Source organism: Rhipicephalus microplus, unplaced genomic scaffold (genome assembly GCF_043290135.1).
Source record: "Rhipicephalus microplus isolate Deutch F79 unplaced genomic scaffold, USDA_Rmic scaffold_13, whole genome shotgun sequence".
Taxonomy (NCBI): domain Eukaryota; kingdom Metazoa; phylum Arthropoda; class Arachnida; order Ixodida; family Ixodidae; genus Rhipicephalus; species Rhipicephalus microplus.
Window position 1 is genome coordinate 23,621,385 of NW_027464586.1, and position 25,691 is coordinate 23,647,075.

The 25,691-nt window shown below is 46.0% G+C and overlaps 1 protein-coding gene across 2 annotated transcripts in view; it reads left to right on the plus strand.

The window, feature by feature from the left end:
- The window catches only part of LOC119162991 (WW domain-binding protein 2-like), a 217,221-nt gene that overhangs the window by 171,189 nt on the left and 20,341 nt on the right, over window positions 1-25,691 (plus strand). The window contains exon 7 of one of the 2 annotated variants that reach the window (XM_037414876.2): window positions 22,706-22,830. In XM_037414876.2, the coding sequence (XP_037270773.2) occupies window positions 22,706-22,830 (125 nt within the window). The remainder of the gene's footprint in view (window positions 1-22,705; window positions 22,831-25,691) is intronic. The other variant, XM_075882658.1, reaches the window with a different exon arrangement.

Here is a 25,691-nt window from a genome sequence, read left to right on the forward strand (position 1 = left end):
TATGCACAAACAAAAGAAAGGCAATGAGTAATAACAACTACGCAGTAAACTTTCACTGGTATTTTGGTACCGACGAACTGCAGACGCCGTTCTCTATAGACGTTGTTCGTGGGAGGAAGGTTAAAATTACCGGCAGCAGTATTCCTCGTAGGGCGGGATGAGGACCAAAGAATGGACGAACGAACAGGACGGTTATACCTTATGATATTATTAATGGCAATGGCTGTTCTCTGTTGACGCAAACTGTTCATCGGTAAAATTTGTAGTTTACTAAACAGGGGTGCACTGGGATGATCGTAGCTTGAGTGCGTTATTATTCTTAGTGAGCGCTTCTGTAGTTTTCGTAAAGGCTTCAGGTATGTGGTGTAAGTCCAACCCCATGAATCAATGCAGTAGGACAGATGACAGTGGATGAGAGAAAAAGTACAGGATCCGTAATATTGCAAGGTCGAAACGATTTCTCGCTTGCAACAATGCATGACAGCCCGAAGGCAACTTCGAGCACACTGATTTTATATTGGGTTGCCAGTGGAAATGGTTGTCGATAACTACACCTAGGTATTTAAATGAATTGATGGGTTCGAGGGCATAATTATTTATCTTTATTTGAATGCTGTCTAGATTTATTGGCATATGTAAGGAATGGATTATCATGTACTTTGTTTTTTTCGCGTTGACGGTAAGTTTATTTGCCTTGAACCAATGTGATATATTTGCTAGTTCAGCATTTGTTTTTGTTAAGATTTCTTGCATATTTTCTCCCGTAATAATTAAAGCTGCATCATCCGCGTACAATAGCTCTGCAGAATTAATAACCAGTGGTAGGTCATTTACATATAATATAAAGAACAAAGGGCCCAAAACAGATCCCTGTGGGACCCCTGTGCTTATCAGTTTTTGCGAAGAAGTGATGCCACGTAGAGAAACAATTTCACTACGTTGAGTGAAGTAGCTGGAAAAGAATTCAAAGCTTTTGTTTCTAAAGCCATAGTTATTGAATTTTTTTTTCAAGGATGCTGTGGTCGATAGTGTTGAATGCCTATATGCGTTTACCAGTATGCCTATATCCGTTTACGATAGGGTCGAATGCAGTATATGCGTTTATAATTCGGCATGGCCTCAGCACCAGCCATTTTTCAGAGAGAAGTGGACAACCTCTTCAGGGGCATGAGGCACGTCGCAGTGTACTTGGACGATATCCTCGTCACTGGTATTGACGACGGAGACCACATGCAGAATCTGCACAACGTTCTCGCGAGCCTTCAGGATGTTGGTCTCAAGCTCAAGCGGGACAAGTGCATGTTCCTGGTTTTTAGTGTAAAATACCTGGGACACGTCATCTCCCAGGCTGGCCTGACTTCGGCCCCCCGCAAATTTGAAGCTGTTCTGAAGGCGCCGAAACCCTAAAAAAAAGAGCTGCAAAGCTACCTTGGCCTCATCAATTTTCACAGAAGGTTCCAGCCCAACCTGTCTGCGCGTCTGCAGCCACTGCACATTTTGCTTCGAGATGGACAGCATTGGGCGTGGAAGAAGAAGCAGGACATGGCCTTTGAGCACAGTAAACAGCTAATCACCAAGGAATCGGTGCTGGTGCACTTCGATCCAGCCAATCCTGTTGTTCTTACTGCATACCCATCACCATACGGTGTAGGAGCCGTCCTAGCGCAGAGACAAGGATGGCCAAGAACGCCCGGTGTCCTTTGCTTCTCGTCGTCTCCACACAGCAGAGCATCGTTACAGCCAGCTGGATGGGGAAGGCCTCGCCCTTATGTTTGGCATCGAGCGTTTTCACCAGTACCTGTGGGGCCCAAAGTTCGAGGCAGTCCCGGACCACAAATCATTGCTGGGGCCAGACAAGGTGGTTCTTGTGTAGGCATCACCTCTAGTGGCACCATGGGCCTTGAAGCTGAAGGGCTACGGGCTACAGCTACCATTTGGTGTACCGTCCGGGAAAAAACCTGGGGCCTGCTGATGCCCTGAGCCGGTTGCCGCTGCCGGAGGTGCCTGCTGCTGTTCCAGAGCCAGCTGAAGTGCTCGTGCTGGAGCATGCAAACCCCGAGGTAATCTCCAAGTCTGTGTAGTAGGTGACCAGTAGGGACCCGGTCCTGTCCTAGGTGGTGAAGGCAGTATACCGAGGGGAGGAATTGGTGCAACGGCCCTACAGCCACAAGGCCGCTGAGCTGAGCCTGGAGCTAGGCTGCCTACTTTGGGGTTCCAGGTGGTGACCCCACAAAGTCTCCAGTCCACGGTCCTGCACTTGCTGCACGCAGGGCATCCTGGCATGGAAAAGACAAAAATGGTGGCCTGGTCGCACGTTTGGTGGCCTGGACTAGACCAGGACAATGCTCACATGGTGTAGATGTGCCAACTCTGCCAGGAACATCAGCGGGCTTCGCGTGATGTGGAGATCACCCCATGGCCCTTCCCACAGAGGCCCTGATCCTGCCTTCACGTGATTTTTGGGGGCCCCATCAAAGGTAACTTCTTCCTGGTGGTGGTTGACGCATTCTCGAAATGGGTGGAGGCTATACATGTCACCTCTCCATCAGCAAGTGCGACCATTCCATCACTGCGGCAGATTTTTGCAGCCCAGGGGCTGCCAAACATCATAGTCTCCGATAATGGGCCCGCTTTCACCAGCGAACAAAATCTAGCCTGGCTGACAAAGAATGAAATCCGCTGACTGATGGTTCCTCCATATCACCCTGCTTCAAATGGTGCAGTAGAGCGGGTGGCGCAGACGATTAAGGATAAGCTTAAGAAGAGCCAGGTGGTGGATTTCGTACGCAGGTCGCCCGCATGCTCTTTCAGTATCGAACCACACCTCATGAAGTCACCGGCCGTGCCCCCTGCGAGCTTTTGCTGGGACGCATGGTGAAGACGCCGTTAGACATTCTGCACCCAGACTTCCAGTCCATGGCGCTCCTCAAACAGCTGAAACAGAAGCTGGCTGCTGACAAAGGGTGCCGTCCTGGGCCATTGCCCGAGCCCAGAATGCCAGTATTCGCCAGGAATTTCCGTTCTGGCGCACCTTGGTCTGCTGGTCAAGTGGTCTCGCCTGCAAGCTCCTTCTACCTGCTCGTACGAATGCAGGATGGAACCACATGACACTGATATGCTGACCATGTCAGGGATAACCGTGGGACCCGGCTTGCATCCGCGGCAGCACCAGTTGCGGCCAGTGAGACAACAGTTTTGCAAGGAACAGGCGCCTTCAGTTGTGCGCCACTAGTTGGGCCACGAGCAAGTTCAGTGCCATCTCTGCCAACCACGGCAGAATCTCGGGAGGAACCAAGAGCGGCTAGTGGAGGAATCGAGAGCGGCTAGCTCCTAGTGATACCGCATCTAGTCCCTCAACACCTGTACCCAGGTGGAGCAACCGACGACGAATGGCACCAGACTGCTTTTCGCCTACCTAAAGCAACGCTGAACAGGCTGGGACTTGTAATTGTTTTTTTGTGTGTGCTATAACTGGGGGTGAGGGGTGTAACGAGCGTGTGGCACCCTGCCTAGCCTATTTTCATTACCTCGCCGGTCATGTTTGGTAAATGAACACTGACGAGCGCTGCTTGGCAGTCAGTAGCTGTTACTCCACCATGCGTGTGCTGTCCTCGTTGAGAGCGGCGCCTTGGCCCTCCCTCGTGTCCAAGGTCTTGGGGACAGATCGTGACACCGCTCTTCATTTGGGATGCACTGGCGAATTTTACGCCAGCGGCTATTTCACAACCACTGTCGCCGCGAGGTTCGGTGTCAGTGTTAGGCCTATCCGAAGTCTGAGCGTCGGGGCGTTGTTCGGCGGTGACATCGGCGTTCGCTGTCGCTGTGGGAAGCATCGGACGCCGTTTCCCTCGATACTTAGGGCGAGTTCTGAACTTTCGATTATCTAGACTGCGGTTCTTGGGGCTTGCCATGACGCAAAACTGCAGAGAAACACCGAAGAACTCGTTTGCTAAGTCCGAGGCTTCGTTCTTCTGCTGGAACAGGGCCTCCTCTATTTTTTTTTGTGCCTCTTGCGTTGCGCTCGTTCCCATTGCTCTACGATTGGCACTCTATTTTTCTGAGTGACCGTGTGGTGGCGTCAGGTTATTACCCTCTCGCATGGTCTCTTTTTGCTTGACTGCTATGGGTGGATGCGGCGCAGCCACTGGATTTTACGAATTTTATGCGATTACTTTCCTTCATTTTCGGTAATTTTGCATTCGTGCATTCGTTTTGATAACATATGAAAAAACGCATCGTAAGGTGTCTTATTCTTTGTTTGCAAGCGCTTGAAGGAGTGCTCTGTGAAATATCGATCCAGATTGAAGTATAAGTGGAATTTACTATTTGAAGAAATGAAACAAGACATAGCAATTTCATATGCACAAAAGACAAAAATAAAAAGAAATGAGTCAGTACATGTTGAAAACAACCGGTTGAACTTGTCAGTCCAACGTTGAAGGTGCACGCGTGTCGTGCAAGCTTTTTAAAGCTTCAAAATTTTCTGTGACAATGGATTCCTTTGATAAAGCGTGGCCACAGATTGTTTATCGATGAAGTCGACAGCATAGTTTTAGAACAGCAGCTTTATGAACTTTCTTCTCACAAGTTTTATTAATTTGTGCCTTTGTATTTCGTCACAATAATCACAAAGCAGTACTGGCAGGCCAACAATTACATCCGCACTTTTGACGACACACGTCTGTAAAGGCTTAAGGAGAGCTGCGGGGTGCAGAAGCATTGCGTCCACAAATCATTTCAGGGCATGCAGCACACACACGAGCTCCGCAGTGGGGTAGCACAAGCCACCTTTGTCCTGGTGTGAAATCAAGCCATCCGTAGCACTGGTGCTGCTCCTTTTCGCCTTCCAAACTAATGACACACAGCACCCGCAGTCAGTCTTTTCACTCACGATGCGAGATATGTATCCTGCGTTGAGAGAAACTGCTGCTATATCTGGCGAGGGCATAAATGGCTTCGCCGAAGTGCAGATTTCCTGCAATAGGTGCTGCGCCGAGTTCTCTGCTGCGATCGCGGGTGTTGTTGATGTGCTGCTTGACTCGCCGCTTCTAATAATGCTCCCTGAGGAAGGGAACGAAGCTGAGCTCTGCACATTGCTTGTGTGGGAAGTCGCAACAATGCCCGTCTTCGGCATCTTCTCAAGGCCTGAAAGAGCGCTTCTGACATCAAGCATATCATTGCAGCCAGCGCTGCGTCGAAGCTTCACAAACAAGGATTTGATGGGGTCACTTGAAAACTTTCTAGTCAACACAAATTTGAAACCTCTGTCTAACAGAAATCTGATACACTGCACTTTGGTGACTGTGGTGAATAGCAGTACATGGTGAGTTTCTTTTGTTAAAAAGTTCATTGGTGCACTTGCCATCTTGAGCTCCTTAATGTATTCTAAATAAAGTTCCAGCCAATGAAATCTGGAGTCCTCAGGACCATCAAACTGGCTGGTGTCTGGATGGTTCTGGTGAATATGCTGTTGGTAGTTGCTGACGACCATGAAAGTAAACCATCTGCTCACATTATTCATGAACTCAACAGTTGGGCCGACGCTGGCGAACTTTGCGTCGCACGTGTGCCTGGCATGATCTTTCATGAAGGACAAAGCCAATGTCAGGGCTGGTGAGAACAACTGGACGGCAGGCTTGACTCCCATTTTTTTTTTTTTTTAGACGGATAGACGTGTTTCCTTCTGAGAAAACGGACTGGCTTGATAACCGAGCCCAGCTGCATCTTGTAGAGGTCTTTTTTAAATTGAGAAATTTTGCCATTCTTCCTAATTTTTGTGCCAGAAATTGCAATCGGATGTTTTCGAGGATGTACTGATTGAACGCCAGAAACAAACTGCGGCTTAAGTCAGCGGGATGAGGCACTCGGGTTTTTGGTTGCCCACCTGATAATATTTCCATAGCAGCGACGTTTATTTTGTGGTTGTCCGTCACAACTCGAACTATCTCGAATCCCATTTATTCAGTTTTCTTGATGACGTGCTTGGTCGTTTCCACAAGTAGTTCGCCAGTGCATGATCTGGTAAAGAAGTATCTCACTGGGATCTGAAACCTAGCGTGAAGGCCACAGATCAAAAAGCACAAAAGCGAGTTCGCTTCTTTCCAAGTCTGACAACACTTGGTTAAAAGCGCCCATGTTTATGTCTCCCAAGAAGGCTTCTCGTTGTTTGTGGTATTCAAACCTTTGCTTTATTCTCATTTCGTTTATGATGACGCTGCAAATTTTGGCTTGCTCCGTCCCGAGGCTCTTTATTGCAGTGTTGCACCTCTGCTTCACAAGCTCACTGAAGCCTACTTCTCTGGCAGTTGTTCCCATGTGTCTTTGTAGCGTAGTTCTTAATGAGAGTGTGAAGAGCTCGGTCCTGATATACTCGTATGACTTTGTTGAGAGACTTCTCAGAATCACGCACGTTCGTATAGTGGTGTCACACCGTTTTGGTTTTTTTCACCTTGTAGTTTAGGACTTAGTCCATTATCATTCTGGCTTTAGTGCAGCCCTGATCACAGTCTCTGGCTGCATGAAGAAATTTGCTTACATTGCACTCTTCCTTTAATCTATGCAGCTCTTTCTTGTAGGCATCTACTGTGGCCTGCAGCCTTTCATTTCGTTGCTTCCACGCTCTTTCTTTGTTGCGCCATTTTTTCCGCTCCGAGAAGGCTGTTGCAGAGATTCTGCTGTCGGCTTGAACACCAAAGGTCCTCAAGGCACGTGCAGCTGTACCCTCTTTCCCTAGCTGTGCATCAGTTGGCTCAAGAAAGTTTGCAAAATGACAGTAGTGACTAGCTGTTGGTACAAAAGGCAAGTCTTGGATGTCACTTAGAGCAACACTTTCTGGTTGTTGCCGGCTACTGGGCTCAGCGGCTTCGTCAAGCGTGTTTGCGCGAACTTCTGGCATCGGTGCAGGGCACGAATCGATTTCCTGACTTGGCAGATTTGGCAACGTGTCCGTGGAGGAATCGCACTTTCTTTTCTGAGTGCTGCTGCAGCTTCTCACCTTTAGTGGCTCCTTCCTCATGTAGGATGGGTAATGTTGAAAGACACTCGTCACCACCACCGGCATTAGCATGCGTCTTTTGGTATTTTCTCTAAAGTCAGTTTCCACAAAATGTAGTCTGCACACCGCCGAGTAATTCGAAGAGGAATTCGGCACCCAGTCCTTCCGCGCGATAACTCTTAGCCATCGTTCACGTAGCTCAGTGTTCGCTGAAATTTCATGAAAGGACACATCTGCTTCTTTCTTTCGCTGGCTAGAAGTGCAGAAAGGAACGCAATAGCAGCGTATGGTGGCCGATCAAAAAGTATCTGACATCGCGGCTGAAGCAAACAGACGGACCTACAACTGTCACTGTGACCAAATGACGGATTAGACTTGTTGTCTGCAAGGTGACTGGGACACGAATCATCACTCCAGTAAGAGGCATATTGATAGTTTATTTCACCTTTATTATTTATTACGTGTGAATACTACTTCTTTTATTGTGATGGCAACAACTCCGAGCAAGGTTCGCGATTTCTCTAAGCAGACGATAAGAAAAAAGCGCAGAAAATCGACGCGCGAGCGGCGGCAAGCGTCGTCTTCTAGAGAATAATAGCGCAGAGCCGCCAAGAGTCGTCGAGGGGCAGAATCGAGAAAGTAAAGGGAGAGGGCACGGCAAGTGCGGCGGCGCTTGTGCGGCAGGCACGAAAAAATATAGGAGGCGCTGGCCGGAAAGATAGGAGGGGGAGGAGGCGGAGCGCACCGCCAATCAATGGCGGCCTCGGGCTGCTTGCCGCGATATTCAAAACGCGTGGTGTATGCGTTGTTTTCCTTGTTTTTTGTTTATTCATGAATATACGAGACTGGCTACTAGTGGATTGTGAAGGGGAAGGCATTCGCAGCATGCGTGCACGATTGCAAATGGTAGCCAACGCGTCGTTTTCGTGACAAGACATCGTGAACTACGCCATTTCTGCCAGCTTCGCACATTTCTCACATCACCGCTCCCAAGTTGGAAGCATTTTTAGATCATTTCTCGTGCAAATTACAGCTTCATATTTTCACAAGTAAAAGATTTTAGTCCAAGGATGCCAATACAACCGAAAAAAAAACAGCAAAAATTTTTCTGTAAACTGCGACTTTTCTACCTGTGTCTCCCCTTACTAAACGTTCTGTCGCAGTAAGAGTGATGTTTTTGAGATTGTGAAATTGTACTTTATTAGTACTAATATGCAGAACATTGTTTTGCTCTTTAGTGTCTTCTAAACCTTTTAATGCCTGAATTATGGAGCAATCAAAGAAAATAAAAATTGTTTTCATTTTTCAACCTTAAATAGCAGCCTTAAAATGTTTCCAAAGTTTAATTACCTGAAATGCACCTTTACTGCATACTTTTATGCATGTCATGATTTCTCCCCATGCTACAGAAGCGAGAACCATGCAATGAAAAATGCAGTTCAGAACTAGGCAATATGTTGTGTGCAGTGTCTTGAGCACATACAGTCACCAAGGGATTTTTCGGACTCCAGGAATTCGGACTTATTGGATATTTTAGACATCACGAATGCACCGTTACTCTTTCAATTGCTCTAATGCATTTTGGCGACCAATTTTTCTGACCAATTTATGTTCCAAAGTTGTTTTTTTCAGACTAAATCATTTGTTTTGAGCTATGCCGCATGCCACTCGATTTGGAAAGCCACCATGTTGGATTTTTCGTTGGTTTCGTTGAGGTTGGCTTGCAGTGGCTAGTTGTGTGGCCTCCAAGATTGAAAGCGCGTATAATCTTTTCACTTTGGAGGCCATGTCTGATCTTCTTTGGTTAGCCGAATGGCAAAACTTTCTTTTTCAGTCAGCCTTAACATAATCATTATTATGCTAATAGGTTGTTTTTACTTCTAAGCATTTCTTTTTCTGATCGTCGTTGTGCACGTGCTTGTGTTGGTGGCGTGCCAGGTGTGTTAGAGCCGTTTTGCACGTCGCATGCTGGCTGCTGTTCGTGGTTGCTCGCTAGCATTCTGTGGTTACAGTTGTTCGGCAACTAACCTGAAACACGTGGGTTTGATTGCAGTCGAGATGGTAGCGTTCTGTTGGTGTGGAAATGCTGGGGGCTCACGTACTGTGCGGGCGGTGCAGGTAAAACAAGCCCAGACCATGTTGTTAAATCCAACCAAATGTTTCGTGCATCTTTTTGCAAACGACATCAAGTTTTGTTTGCTTGGTTCTATGGAGCCACCAGCTTTTCGGCCCGCAACAGTCGGCGGTAGCGGTTGGCAATGCGCTTGCCAATGCGCTTGCCAACAATGTTATCTAGCCCAAATAGAAACAAATTTGTTATTCCTGAAGAACAGCATGAAGCAAAGCATTATTGGGGATTTTTTTTAGGCTTTTTTTATCCAAATCAACTTTATTTTCGCGGCTTGACCGTTTTTTCAGACTGTTCGATTTTTCGGACTTTTTCGCGGTCCAAGCCAAATCCAGAAAATCGGTCGGCGAGTGTACACACCAAATAAATAAAATAATATTGAAAATAGAACTTGCGTCAGCCAGGCGAGAAAGAACGAAGAATTGAGTGCTCTTGCAAGTGCTTTGTGCTCGCTGCCATCAGCTACAAAACAGTTGGTTCCAGCATAAAATACATTACACAAGATAGCGCTACATTTTTCATCCTGAAAGCTATGTTGCTATTGTGTACTGTATTTACTCGAATAATTTGCGCACTTTTTTTCACGTTTTTGGTCTCCGAGAAGGAGGTAAAATTAAACGGGGATTTTGGGAATGCTACAAAAGAATGTGCGATAGTCCTAAGGTGCGCAGTATATACACTAAAAACAATAAATTGAAGAACAAATGAAGTGTACTTGTTAATTAAACAGAATTATCAAGTACTTTAACCAGTCAGATCCGGTCACGCGTGGTCTAGTCGGAATCAGTGATCGAAAGTTCCGATTGAGAATCGTTGTCCCGGCTGCTGTCACCACCTTCCCAAAGTGCATCACCCTCGGTTCTGTCAATCGTGTTCAAATGCCTCTCGAAGCTCTTTTCGACAACGCTGGGAGAAACTAGGTCCCACAACATGGCAATGGCAGAAGGACCTATGTGTTCGCAAATAATAGAAAAGTCCTCCAACGGCACAAAACTTGTATTAGATAGCGCGCACTTGCTTCCTCTTGTATCGATCGGGGCGACTGTCACACGTTGAAGGTGCACGCTGAAGTGCTTGGCGGTGAAACGGTTCAGTTTTCTTCGGCAAACTTCCCAACAGCGAGCACGAATTGCGCCGTATATATATATATATATATATATATATATATATATATATATAAAGTAAAAAGGCGACGGTTGGATGGAGAAACCCAAACTTCGAAAATCAACCAAGTGTGCATTGCAGGGCCGACTCGGAAAACGAGGGGAACAATTGGCGCAACAGATGCTTCCTTTGCACAAAGTTGTCCGTGTACAAAGTTGTACGCGAGCGTACGTTTTCATGGTACGGATTCTAGAAATAGGGGAAGGGAGGCTAACGCTCCAGCATTTCTGGCAGTTATGGTGTTCTAGGGACCCTAGTTCTGGGGAAGCCCTCAGAAGTAGGGGCTTCGCACTCGTAGCCCGCTTAATTGGGTTCGCCTGCTTGGCGAGGCATGCGCCCGGTGCGCCCGTTCAAGGCTTTAAAAGATCCAAAGTCTCTTCGTGCGCGAGCCGGTGAGCTGGCTCGGGTGGGTTGGGGAGCATAAAATATGTGAGTAATTTTTTTTCCGTAAAGTTGGCAAAATACTAGGGGTGCACAAATTATGCGAGTAGGTACGGTACTTCACAGCCGACATTAAAGGCGGCACGCATTCCTTGACTCGCTTGCTTGAAGTTTTTTGGCATGTCGAGAGTTCCTGACATTGCGCAGTAAAAGGTTTAAATTCGAAATTGGGACAATCGATTTACAATCGAAACCAAAACTAGTGCCACCAGGTATGGAGGGAGAAATGAAAAATCGAAGACGTATACTTTAAAAATATTCCACCGTTACATTTTATGAGGACTGGTTAATAAAGTGTGTCACAGAATAGGCACTGAGTCCAATTATATAGTGAATGAACTATGCCTCGACTGCATAGTGCCTTACTATTTTAGGGGGATCGACCTACATTCGAGTCAATCATGTAAATACGGTACATTGTAGGCTTAGCGTGCACATCGACAGGAGAGTTGTCAGCAATGCTATTTATGCAGTTAACCTGGATTGCACAAGACCAGGATTATCAAATGTATCAAGAAAGCAAGGAACAAGTGTAGAAGGATAGAGAATGGAGCTAGCTGCTCTGTGTTTAAGGTTTGCAAACACGGTCACGAGAAAGGGAGACACTATAAGCACACTGACTAACAGCTGCAAAGGCACACAGCAGCGCGAAAAATGTAGAAGGCATGAAAACTTGGCTGTGCATTCAATCCTATCAATATGTCAAACTTGGGGGTTTACATGAAAGCCTTGTCTTTCCCATAAACTTGATGAGTATGTAGATCCATTTTTCGTACGAGCTGGGTGAAAGCCACATTATCAGCCATTCACTACTTAACGCGACAATAGTTCAAGACCTTCGTGTTCCAAGTGGAAACATGCTTAGAACCCATACGTCGTAACGCACCATTCACGTGGATATGGCAATCAGTCATTCATCAGAAAAATGGCCAGGAGCTTTTTATGCCAGCATGTGATCTGTGTTGACAGCTTCCACCATGTTTGAAGCTCAAAAGATCAAAGAAGCTCAAAAGAAATAAGAAGTTGGGCAAGTTGGTGTTGGTTCTTGATAACTTAAGTTGGTGCGACAAATACATTGCCCAAGAGGAACAGCGTGTATCTCGTTTCTTGTAGTTTGTTAACCACTGAAGCCTTGGTTGTCAACAATCAACAAGTGTGATAAGATTTTAGATGACAACCACACCTTTCTGAAAGCCCACAACCATTTCGGCTGTTCGCAAACGCTGTTTCATGTTTTTACGTCGCACATTTGCGAGGCTTCATACCCGGCCTGTGCCGAAGAACGGTCTGAATCAGCCGAGTGCAGCCAGATATGATTGAATTATTGAGAGTTCTACATGTGTAAATACAGTCGAATCTCAATAATTCAAACACACTTAATTAGAACTTGTCCGCCAGGGGGCCACGGAGTGCAGACACGCATGTCGCGTCGGCTCCGCAGATTTTCAGTGATTCTCAGCGTGAAATCGAAGAATTGACGAACGCCCTCTTACAGTGAAGAAAGTGGAAGTTCCACGGAACCTCGCGATACCACTCTCAAGTAGGTGGACGCTTAATTTTCGGCACATTGACCACATTTCTGTGACGCCGACGAACGCACGACGCCGTTGCCTCCTGCTGCTGTGCATAATGCGCTTGGCCTAGCCCATGGACGCTGGCGTCTTGAGCCCCTTCAAGGCGGCGTCTTATCGGGTTAATGCCACAGGATGGCTACGATGAGCGTGGATGGCGAAGATATCACGCAACAAGAGTATGAGAACGAAGCAGGTTGGCGCCTTGTGAACAGAAGAGGATGAGCCAGCAAAGAAACCACAACGCATGAAGCCAAGGACCAAGAAACGCACTTCTCAAGCGAGAACGCGGTCAGTAATAGGTGGAGGAAGGGACAGAGAGCAAGACAAATTGTGGCTGCGAGCAGGATGCCCCGTCTGCCGAAGGAAGATTACAAGATAATTGTGCGCCCACGTGACGGCTTCAAGGTCACTGACTACGGGATCAATCGTCTAGAATGCTGCGTCGCCAACGCCGCTAAAATACCCAGGAATGAATCGGAAGAAGACACAGTATATGCCAACTATAAACAGAACATTCTAGTGGTCAGCACACCATTTGAGGAGCGCGCCGAAAAATACAGAACAATCGCTCAACTGAAGATTGGGGACAAAGAATTCGAAGCCAATGCGTACGAGTCAGCTCCGGAAGATACATCTAAAGGGTTGATCTGAGGAGTAACGCAGGACGTGTCTCCAAGAGAGATCGTGGAAATGCTGGTAACCCCAAGAAATCCGACAGTCCTCATGGCCAAGAGGATGGGAAACACCACGAACGTCATCGTCCTCTTCGATGGGCATCGCGTTCCAAGTAATGTGAGCTACAAAAGAGCACTGGTCAAGTGCTCACTATACTGCAAAAAAATAGACGTGTGCTACCAGTGTGGACGCCTTGGTCACAGAGCTGACGTCTGCCCGAGCCCGAATAGCAGAATATGCAGAGGGTGTGGCACTGAGAACCCACCGCAGGAGCACGAGTGTGAAGTGAAGTGCCAGCTGTGTGGCAAAGACCACCCGACGGCTGATCGCCATTGCAAGGCCAGATTTAAGGTACCGTACGTAGTGAAACGACGCCGCTGGGAACGAGTCCGACGGGAGGAAGAAGAAGCACTTTACTACGAGACGGAAGCGAAAGCACTTCACAGGCAAAGATGAGGCGACTCAGGTCAATCATCGGAACATCGGACGCGGGACGCATCCGGACCAGAAGCCTTCACCAAGCTTCAAGCACAAAACAAAAGCCGCTCTACGTTTACTACCACCACATCTATGTCGAGGTCTAGACCCAAGACCGGCAATATCGGGTCTCCCCGATCACAGGGGGAGGAGGATCCCAAAGCTCAAAAGGACCGAGCGGCGTCCGTGGCACCGCGGGACCCTTCCAGGTGAGCTCAGCTGATGTAGCTTCCGGGGCGCGCGTGGAGGCAGAGGCTGCTTTTCAATGTAGGATTAAGGCGCTAGAGAACGAATTGGCGCAGATCAGGCAGAACAATGTTGCATTTATTAATGAGATTAGAGAACTCAGGGAAGAAAATGATTTTCTGAAAAACGGAGGGGTTATACGCAACGAGGAAACCTCACAAGTTATAATGGAGGAAAAAGGCGCAGCAATGGAGGAAGAGGTAGCAGCCCTCACCCCTGTTAAACGTAAACCAGAGAACGCTCCGATTAAAAGCGTGGTAAAGAAACCAAAAGCAGTGGCGACGCCACAAGAAAGACAGGAGGAATTCGCAAACACCATGAAAGCCGAAATGGAACAAATCGAAAGAAAATTGCAAACTAAGCTCGAACAACAAGAAGTTAGATTTGAGGCAAACATAGAGGCCAAAATCTAGGAGCTAGGCAAGACGATATTGCAAAAAGTGCAGCAAATGGTGGCTGATTTCGACGCCAAGCTAGCAATATGGGGATCGCAGTCAAGTGGTGGGGGCCCAGTTAAGACGTCTTTTAAACCGTACGCTAGGACCTCGGTGCCCACCGAGGGATTAGAGAGCCTGTAACGCCGCCATGGACAGACAAAATATCTACACGATTTGGCAATGGAATTGTTGAGGATATAATCGAAAACGATACATTTTGCAACAACATCTTAAAAACACCAGTACCCCTGATGTTATAATGGTGCAAGAAACGCACGGGCTGGTCAAACTGTCGGGATATAAGTCATTCGGCAGTGCTGTTGTGGAGACAAAGGTATTAGCAACGTTGGTTAAGCGAAATCACGCGGTGGTGCAACATGACTTGTAAATCAAGGCAAAATTCTCCTCGAACTCATACCCACGCAAAAAACAGAGGACAGTCTTTTTGTATTGAATATTTACAGCAGTCCTAAATGCAGAAAGCACAAATTCTGCACGCTGTTTCGAAAAACCCTCGCTATAATGGGCAACCGGGCGCTAGTGATTGGAGGAGATTTCAACGCCCCGCACGGTGCATGGGGATACAGGATCGAAACCCAGAAAGGCAGGAACTTGTGGTTGGACGCACAGGAGGAGAGCCTGACGCTCGTGACCGATCCATCCAATCCTACAAGAACAGGTACTAGCGTTTGCATGGATACCACGCCAGATTTGACGTTCACCAAAAATATACTGGACACGCAATGGACCAATACGCAACATGATTTGGGAAGCGATCATTTTATACTTGAAATAACGGTGAGGGCAGGGCCGCGGAAGGCAAAAGGCAGACAACTTAAACTTGTCGATTGGGACAAGTTCCGAAACATCAGAGAGGAGCCCGACGAAATGATACGGAGTATTGAGGAATGGACCGAAAAGTTAAAACGAGATGTGGAGGCCGCTACGCAAACGGTGCCACCGGAGGCGCAGCTAGAGTATGTAGACAATAAGCTTCTCCACATGTGGGAAGCAAAGGAAGGTTTACAACGGAGGTGGAAAAACCAAAGGCACAACCGGACACTTCGTAGAAAGATAGCTAAATTGAACAGAGATATAGAGCAATACGCCCTGCAGCTGTGCAGACAACAGTGGGAGGAAAAGTGCAATGACATGGACAACCAGATAGGAATGGCGAAAACGTGGACCATCCTTAGACATTTGTTAAATCCGGACGGAAACAAGTTGGCAGAAAGGCACAATATTAATCAGTTAGTACAAAAATATCAAGGTACAGAGCAGGACTTCCTGAATGAAATCAAGAAAACATACATCTCTCAAGCGCTTCCCGTTACACACCCTGATTACACAGGGCTGGCGAATGATGATTTAGACAACGAGATCGGGGAGGCAGAAGTGAGGGCCGTCTTGCAAAAACTCAATACTAGATCTGCACCTGGACCAGATGGCATAACTAACAAAACGCTACGCAATTTGGATGACGAGTCCATAACTAAGTTAACTGAATTCATTAACAAATCATGGAAGGCAGGACAGATTCCGCAACAATGGAGGACGGCAAAAATCATGTTAATACCCAAGCCAGGCAAGCGAGTGCAGATTGCGGACTTGAGACCCATATCTCTCACATCTTGCGTGGGGAAACTCATGGAGCACGTGATTCTGGAGAGGATAACTACCTATCTCGAGGACCGGGATGCGCTACCACCCACAATGATGGGGTTCAGGAGGAACCTCTCAACGCAAGATGCAATGCTACAGTTAAAACATCAGATTATAGATAATCCGGGAACAGCGACAAAGGCCATTCTAGGGTTAAGCCTCAAGAAGGCCTTTGATAATGTAACCCATGCAACGGTGCTAAATAGGGTAAACGATCTAGATCTCGGACAACGAACGTACAATTACGTGCGTAGTTTCCTGACGGGAAGGAAGGCAAAGATCATGATAGGGGACCTAGTTTCAGAGGAAATTGAGATGGACAATGCAGGTACGCCACAAGGCTCGGTATTATCACCTATGTTATTCAATCTGGCTCTAATTGGACTGCCAACCAAACTCCAAGCAATCGAAGGACGGAATCATACTATATATGCAGACGACATCACCCTTTGGGTGAGAAGTGGTAGTGATGGCGAAATAGAGGAAACGCTTCAAACAGCAGTCAAAACGGTCGAGCGGTATCTGGAAGGTACTGGGCTAGCCTGCTCTGCGAAAAAATCAGAGCTGTTGCTGTGCAGACCTACTCGTAGAGGTCGCAAACCAGGCAACTGCCTGCAAAGTCTTGCTCATAGAGAAGAAATACAGTTAAGAACAGCCGATGGAGAGACCATACCCATAGTCGACAGGATCAGGGTACTGGGTCTGCTCATCGAAGCCAAGGGCAACAATGGAGAAATCCTCAGGCGACTGGATGCAACTGTAGCCCAAATAATGAGACTCAGAAAAAGGATAGCAACTAAGCACAGTGGCATGAGGGAGGAAAACACGATAAGGTTGATACAGGCATTCGTGATAAGTAGAATAGTATACATAGCGCCATACTTAAAATGGCAAGTCGCGGAAAAGGTCAAGCTAGACTGCCTCATTCGAAAAATATTCAAACTAGCTATAGGGCTACCGATTAGCACAAGCACCGACAAACTGTTACAGCTAGGCCTGCACAATACAATAGATGAGCTTATTGAGGCGCAGCGTACGGCTCAATATGAACGTCTCTAATAAGACAATAAGACACGAGCAGGAAGACATATTCTAGAGCGACTAGGCATAACGTGTCACACGCAACACGGGGTTAAGGTGGACATTCCAAAAGAGACCAGAGAAACAATGATAATACCACCCTTGCCAAAAAACATGCACCCCGAACACAATAAAGCTAGACGAGAGACAAGAGCAAAACAAATAGAAAAGAAGTGCGGTAATGACAAGGACGCAGTTTTCGTAGACGCTGCTCGATATAAGCGCAAACGGGGGTTTACCGCAGCCGTAATCGATTGCAACAAACGCTATACGACATGCGCAACGATACGCACCACAAGTACCGAGACAGCGGAAGAGGTAGCCATAGCGCTCGCTGTAGCTCAGACAAATGCAACCGTGATAGTCAGTGACTCTCAAAAGGCAGTGAGAAACTTTGCCAACGGCCGCATCTCCCCGGAGGCACTACGTATTCTCAAAGGAGGGTGTCGAACAAGCCCCAGAAATACATATATTATATGGACACCTGCTCATGCCATCGCGAGGGACAGCAACAACGGGGCTGTAGATGACGCAGCTCGAGGGCTCACCGACCGAGCTGCCCTCTCAAGTGCCGCCCCAACCTCCTCCGATGATTACGGCGTGGCAGATGAGTGGGAGTGGGAAGACAGAATGACCAGATACAATGAAATTACAAAACATTATAGAATACAGAGGGGCATATTCCCGCCCCCTCACCCAAAATTAACAAAAAGACATTCTGTCGAATGGCGGCAGTTACAAGCCAGGACATATCCGAATCCTGCACTATCGCACATCATATATCCTGATATATACAAAACGGACAGGTGCAAGCGTTGCGACTCCAGAGCCACTCTGGAGCATATGTTATGGGAATGTAGAGGGATTAGTACTCATAACAAGTATGCGGCCTCTGCTGACAGCCTTCGCGCGCGCTGGGAAGCCGCAATGCTCAGTTCCGTCCTCGATGACCAAATGTGGGCCGTCCAGTGTGCCGAGGAAGCCGCCAGGATTCAAGGACTCCTGGCCATAACCTAGGCGGCGCCAATCGCCCATCCCATCTACTCGCCGGACTCTGAATAAAGTTCTTTCCTCCTCGTTAATTAGAACTTCGGGTAATTCGAACTCACAAACAGGTCCCGTCAAAGCTGTTTGTTTTAATGGGCGAAAACGGCCGCTAATTCGAATATGCGAGCACTTGCAATGGTTAATTCGAATATAACGCGCTCCGGCACTGCTCTTAGCACCCCGCCCAATCTAGCAGTGACACCTGCGACACCTCAACGCTGTGCGCAAAGGGAAGAAAAGGCTGTGGTGGAGTGTTTGCTCTCTCTCACATGCCGATCTGCGACGCACCCGTGTCACCCTTCTTCTTTTTTCGTCCCTGCCCTACCTAGAGTCCCTTTTCCTTCCAACGCTGTGCACGAACAGAGAGAGGAAAAAAAAAGAAAGCTGTCGCTTGGTTGAATGAATGTGTGGTTGAAGGAAAGGGAGAAGGCACTATCTTCTGCAGCCCTTGCCCCTTGTGGGAGCATGCCTTTGTGCCTTCAGGGGGGGGGGGTCTCTCACGCACGGGTGCCACGCTTCCCCCTTTCCTGTCTCTGCCATGTAACTCTTCTCCTTTCAACGACGTGCGCCAAGAGACCAAAAAAAAAAAAAACTTTCTAGAGTGTTGGTTTTCTCTCAATAGGCGATCTACTTCTCTTCACGTGTCCCCCTTTCTCGTCATGTGCTAGCTATGCTGCGGCTGCGTAGCGGAGAGGCTTCACTGCGCAGTCCTTGTCGTCTACTTTAGAAAGTGTCGGAGCTGGACATTTCCGCACGCAACTTCTCTTGCCAGGAGAATGCTGAAGCCGAAGTAGAAATGCTTTGTAAGCTGCGTGTGAAAATGATTGACTCGCTGAAAGGCAAACATGTGCAGACGCACATCACCGATTACTCAAATCTTGTGATTTGTGAATCAATGTAAGTCTTCTGAAACTTCCCCCTCGTGTGTTAGCTCAATGCATATGCACCACTGCATCGAGAGCCCTTCGTTTATTTAGCTTTCAATAATTCAAAGTTCTTTTAATTCGAACAAATTTTTGGGCCCCTTTGAGTTCGAGTTATTGAGATTCAACTGTATAAATATGCTGGCCAGGACCACAGAGAATGTCCAAACCTTTAGTTTTCCAAATTAATGAGGGTTAAATTAACAAGCTTTATGGTAGTATCTCGATGCTGTAATGAAAAGTGTTGTTAAAACCACTTCAGGGTTTCCCAGTCATATCAATGAACACAATTTGGCCTCTGCATTTTCTCATTCTCCTTTGCACAACTCGGCAACATTACTTTGCAACACTCCCCTGTCATATTAACCTAGACAAAAAAAAGCTGTGATGATTCCGTCCATTGATTATATTGCCAGAGTTGGACATACACAGAAGACACCATGCTACGCCACGGGACTGGCACGAGACTCACATCTGCCGGTGAAGAAGAGACCAACGAAGTTCGGAATAGCGAGCAACAGACACTCTTTCCGACAATTTAGCTTTGAGTGTACACGCGCAGGTAAAAAAATACTTGTTCAAAGCTGCAGACGCTGTATTGATTCGTAACAATATGCATACAGATGCTCTGCTATGATTTCTTGCTTGAAAAATGATCGATCAATTCAATTCGCTCTCACATTTGAATGTTCGAGTTCACCTAGAATTATGCTAATCATGCAGCTGTAGTGGTAACGCTAGAATGTACTATGACTAGGTTTGTGCGAATAGTGAATTTTAGGTTCGAAGTGTATGCGATAGGCTTGTGTGAATATTCGAACGAATAAGGCAGTATTCGAATTCACTTTGAATTGAATTTAAATTTTTCAAAATTACGAATTATTCGGGGTGAATGAATAGATGCATAATAGTCTACGTGTTACATTCTGTAAAGATGCTAATTTGGTTGCTTGGGCGAGTTGATATGACATGATTCACTTAAAAAACAGCACCATAAGCAAGGGACAAAAAAGAAGGAGACAGACAGTGCCGCTGTCTGTCTCCTTCTTTTCTTGTCCCTCGTTTTTAGCTCTGTTTTTTACGTGAATCTTGTTGTAAAGATGGTTTCACTGCCGCAGAGGGGTGCTATACTGTGAAAGCATCTATACACCAGAACACAGCGAGCTCAGTTCTTGCTGCCATATTGAAAAGCATGCAGCGCCATCTCTTGCAAGCGTGGCGAAGCAACACTCTCAACTGCCAGGCGACGAGCAGACGCTCTGCAAATCAGACGCAAAACTTGACAACTCGAGTTCGACTGTAAGCATGTTTCACGCTGTTCCTGTGCTGGAATTTTATGCTGATTTCGTGTGGAACGTCGAGGAGACCTTCCTCGACAGTCCGGAATGTCTGCAGCATGTGCATTGTAGACTACGGAAGCAGCTTCATCATGTACGTACAATTGCGATTGAAAGAAACGCGAACAGGGGAAAGCATTGCTTTCGACTCAGTCAAACTGCGACGTGCCTTGACTGTGACAAGGCAGAATTTGTGCTGTAAGCCAGCGTCAACGTAGCGCTAGAATCTGGTTCCAGCTTACATTCATGCACCGCATGTGTATCAGTTGCCAGTTCTGCCATACTCTCGGATGGAGGCGGAAATGTTGTAGGCCCGTGTACTCAGATTTGGGTGCACGTTAAAGAACCCCAGGTGGTCAAAATTTCCGGAGCCTTCCACTACGGCGTCTCTCATAATCAAAGGGTGGTTTTGGGACGCTAAACCCCACAAATCAATCAATCATACTCTCGGAACACACACGTGCTGCAAAAGTGCCAGCCCGAACACTATATTAAAATGCTACGGGGATGCCAGCCGTAAGCACGTGTAGATTCGCCTAGCGACAGTCAAGGCATGTCGCAGTTCGACCGAGTTGAAAGTCATGCTTTCCACGCCGTTCACGCAATGCGATAGTAGGCCGTTGCAGTTGTACTAAACATGCACGGTGCGTGCATCCACGCTTAAGTTGTAATACATATATTCTAATATTGACATGCGGCCTGCGAAAGAGTATGGCAATAGTTTTGTGCCTCATACTACAGGCACACTGCAAGCAAATCGCTGCTGTAAAGTGAAACAGATGGAGTCATGCTTGAGTAAACGCAATAGCTATACTTACTCAACACTTCACTGGGCTCAAAGTTTTTCCTGCTGATTGCGATTATATCCTAAGGCAGTGAAGCTCGGCGTTTTTCGTTGTGGACGGAATTTTGTGCAATCGCAAAACACTGCACTGGCACAACTCCCGCGATGCGCTGTGAGCTTCATAGACAGTGCTCAGCGATCTCTTCCTCTTAAGCTGGTTGTTGTCTCATCAGATGACAGTGCAGTGGTACCCAGATGACATTTCATAAGCGGGCGCAGCGTGAACAGGCGCTTTTTCGCATTTTAAACTCTCAGAGCTACTGCATTACGTGCTAGGAAGGCGCGCCTTGGCAGTTGCAAACAAATTATGGCGTCTCTGGAAGTGAGGGTACAGCGCCGAAGGCACTTGGGTTCGAGATATGCATGCTCTCGTCTATACAGGTGTATAATAATTCGCGTGCAAGTTTTTGTAAGTGTGGTTTCACGGCAGGGAGGTTGTGCTGAGCCAAGAAAACACAGGTCCAAGAGAAATATGCACTGCTGCGAAGCCTCACTTTAAGCTTAAATGGAGATGTTTTTTTTTCATATTGATACATTTTTCCAGTTTCTTTTAGTTTAAAAGCTTGTTATACCAACTTTTGTGCTCTTGGTATAGCAATTTTTAACACGTAACGTACTTTACAGGCTATCACTAGCATTTTACCGAAAGTCATACCCTGCTACTGCTCAAAGTTGTTTCCACTTCCTTTGATGCAAGAAAATGGCATTTGCTCAGGCCTTGTTTCAAATTTTAAAAAGAAATGTTGAGCAGGTTAGTTAGGTCATGACAAACACACCCATTTTGCTTTATAACATGCGACATAGATCTTATTCGAATTCGATACGAAATTATTCGACGAAAATCATTATTCGCTTCAAATTCGCTTTGAAGGAAAAATTCACTATTTGCACAAGTCTAGAGTTCGAAATGAATGGTGATTCCATTCTAATGATTTTGAATCATATTTGTATAACATATTTGTCTCACATCCTGTAAAGAAAAAAAGCATATTTATCGAAAAACCTGCACAGTATATTTTTTTAATATAAGCAAGGCCTGTACAAATGCCATTCTTTTTGGTTCAGAGAAAGTGGAAATACCTTTAATAGTCATGATTTGACTTTCAATGAAACAAGAGTAATTACTTGTAAAGCTTGTTATGTTTTAAAATTTACTATACTTAGAGCATATAAGCTAATACATTAGCAATATAAACTTGAAAAATAATAGATCTGTGTAAGGGTGTAATGTTCATTCAGTTTTGAAGAGGTACTTTGCAGCAGGGCTCATTTTTTTCTGGATTGGTGTTTTCACGGCTTAGCACCCTTTCGCTGCAGTAAAACCACATTTACATGCGGACTAATATGCATTCGTTTATTCGTTTCGAATACTTTGAAATTTTCTCTAGCATAAATTTGAATCGAGGGAAACTTGAATACTACACTATTTATTAGAATATTTCTGCAGGGCAGCTGTGACACATGTTTAAAATTATTTTCTTTGCCTGCCAATGACTTTGATTGCTGCTATGAGTGTGCAGCATGGGTTGCTTGCACAAATTTGCTCAATAAGGAGTTTTGTCTGTAGCGGCCCCACTACTACCTCGTTCGTTGTTGCGGCTATGTGGATATATTCGGGTTCTGCCCTGGGGTTCTTTTATTTAAATGGAAGCCCGACACTTGGTCTTGTTTTGCAGCAGCAGCAGCCATGGCCAAGGCAGCCGAGGCATCGCAGAACTCTGCTTACTACAACCCGGTCAACCCCGGTTTCATGTATGTGCCAGCAGCTCCGCCATCCTTTGACCAGGCCAGTGCACCACCGGTGAGTGCAGCGGGTAGCCGCATGGTACTCCTCGTAATTTCAAGCAGTCTCCATGCTGGTTCCTCGCATGTCATCTTACTTCAAAAGTAAACGTTCTACTGGCATGAGACAACTCACCGTACAGCACAGGTTTGTCTTTGAGACAGTCAAGTCCTTGCACCCCTGTCACGCAGAAACTCCTGTATATAAGCGACTTTTTACAAAGTTGAGCCTTCTTAATAGTGCAAAGTATAATAATGTTTGAGTGCGAACGGAATAGAATATTTTTCCAATAGTTGTCCAATATTTGCTTACTATTTTTCAAACACTTCGAAGTGAAAACTACAGAAAAACTGTTGCTATAAGCACATTCTTATGAGACAGGAACATGGAGGTGTATTTTTGGCTAAGTTAGTTAAGTACTGGAGGGATGGTGTTTCCTAGTTGTTTTAGGATGGATGAGACATTGCAAAGACTGAATAATACTGATTTACATGTGGTACAGCTAATGTGGTGTTGACAACACCCTCTACCTTTGCCCTCTTCAACTTCTGTAAAGGCTCAACTGATTTGGCGGACATGGGCGTGCTACTTTCGAGTTGCTCATCTGCCCGGTAGAAAGACACCACTGTCTAAAAACATCTAAAATTGTGGATCCTAAAAATCTGTCTCGATTTTTTCCGGACATTTTTTTTTTGTTTGAAACAGCAATAAATAAAGCCCCTACCTATTTGCGTAGGTTCTAACAAGCGCTTTTGCGAGACCATCCGTTTACGGCTGTAGCGAAGCTCTGAAAGCAGGTTTGCCATGATACCACTGAGTAATGTGGTGAAGCATATTAAAAGGGTCATTGTAATGGTGCAGTGCATGTCCATGTTGAAATCAGCGTTTTTTTTAGTCAATACATTTGCTGCCATAGCAGTCTTAAAGGCAGCTTCATTGCGATGCGAGAGTGTAATGGGCTAAAGCATAAAAAAATTTGATGGGATCATTGTCAATTGGATGCGGACTGTATTTGTCTTTGATAAGTTCTAATTCTTTAAATAGTCAAAATTCCAGTGTGAATCAAATTGATTAGCAAACACAATCAGAAAAATATTTGAAAGATGGAATATATGCACACCCCTACTTTTAATAAAAAGGTGTTGCCTCACAGGCACACAACACCGACAATCTCTTAGTGTTTCTTCTGTACGCACAACCAAAAGCGCGGGACTAGCTTTCCATACAGAACCAGTCAAAAGAAAATTGCATGTGCCGATACATAAAATTCAATGTCCCTCTCCAATTACTGTAGTTGTGATTTTTTTATGTGTTCAGGGCGTTGGCCATACATGTTATGATGCTGCGTTTCCTGTGACCGTGTGTGCAAAGTGCCTCCATGTATCCCCGAGCCCCGCTTCTGTTGGTGCTCAAGGAGATAAGCTCAGTGAAGGGCTTATTGATAGCCTTTTATGAAAGACTGCTCCTGAAAAAGACACCGTTCACTCCTGTATGTCAAACTTTCCGGCTTCTCGCTCAGAAGACCTCCAAGTACTCCTGAGACAACTTGACAAGCATGAAAGGACGGGGTGCTCCTCGAGGCTGAAACACACTGGCTTTGTTCACCCTATGACATGGTGCAACTGATGTGGCCAAAGGAAGCCTCCTGCAGTGTACAGAGAGAAAAAGGCTGAAATGACGAGGGTGGGACACTAGCTTTATCCCTTTCAGTCACAAATTATGATGCGCTGTCAGCAACGTGTCAAATTTGCATGGCGTAATTCCAAGGCACTCAGTATTACATTCCAAGTAAGGAAATTACGAAAAACGTTGTTTTGTGTCAGTTCTGGTAATTAAATTTAATGTGTGTGCAACTAATTATCTAATTATTCAGCCACCAGTCAGCTTCAATACTTGCATAAAACGAATCCGCTCTCAGGCCCGAAATGCACGCACAGTTTGCTTTTTGGTTCGATTTCTTTTGAGTGAAGAAAATAGATGCTTTTCACGTTGGTCTTAGAATGCGTCACGTCGAACAATCGTCGAACATGGGAGTGCATCTAGAAAAGCGACACACTGCAGCAACACGCAGCGTAACAAAATAAATAATCACCAGTTGTCCACTCAGAAGGCCTGCACGAATCTGCTTATCCAATATCAAGCAATTGGATGAAACGCGCAGTGCGTGACGTGCTATTGAAGCTGGCGTCCTTATTTGCACACACCATGACTGAAAGGGTTAGATTACTGAACATGTACCGTATTTACACGATTGTCTGTCGACCCTTCTAAGATCACGTGACAAAAAAAAAAAAAAAGGGAGAACAAGCAAATTACGTAAAATAAAACTCATTTACATTGAAAATAAAGTCAAATTACAGTGTGCCAAGGTCGCTTCATAGCATTGCTTGAAAGCTTGCTTTTCTGGAATACCGTAGGGTTTATTTTCAGAGAGACTTTAAAACCGAAACTATCTTTCGATTCTAGGTTGACCCTTCAACTTTGGATTTCAATTAACGACAGAATGGGTTGACCTAGAATCGTGCAAATACGGTACATGAAAAATGTGAAGGCATCAAGGAATGACAATGCCAATAATGATGACACCTTCCTTGCCTAGCTCACGCATGCTAGTCAATTGTACCACATGGCTTCATTTTTGGGCAAGCACTCTTTAAAAAGACCCACACGAGCTGGTACACGACAACTGCATTGCGCTGCACAAGGACATTGAGCCAGAAGCTTTGTGAGCAGTTGGGTTGCCGAGCCTCCCAGCTTGTTCGGAGCCGCACGAATGACGCCGGTGTGTCCATACACTTTTTTTTTATGCAATCTTGTGTTGGCAAGGTGTGGTTGTAAGAGCGTCACTTTTACAGGTATTCAAAAAACAACTGTCATTC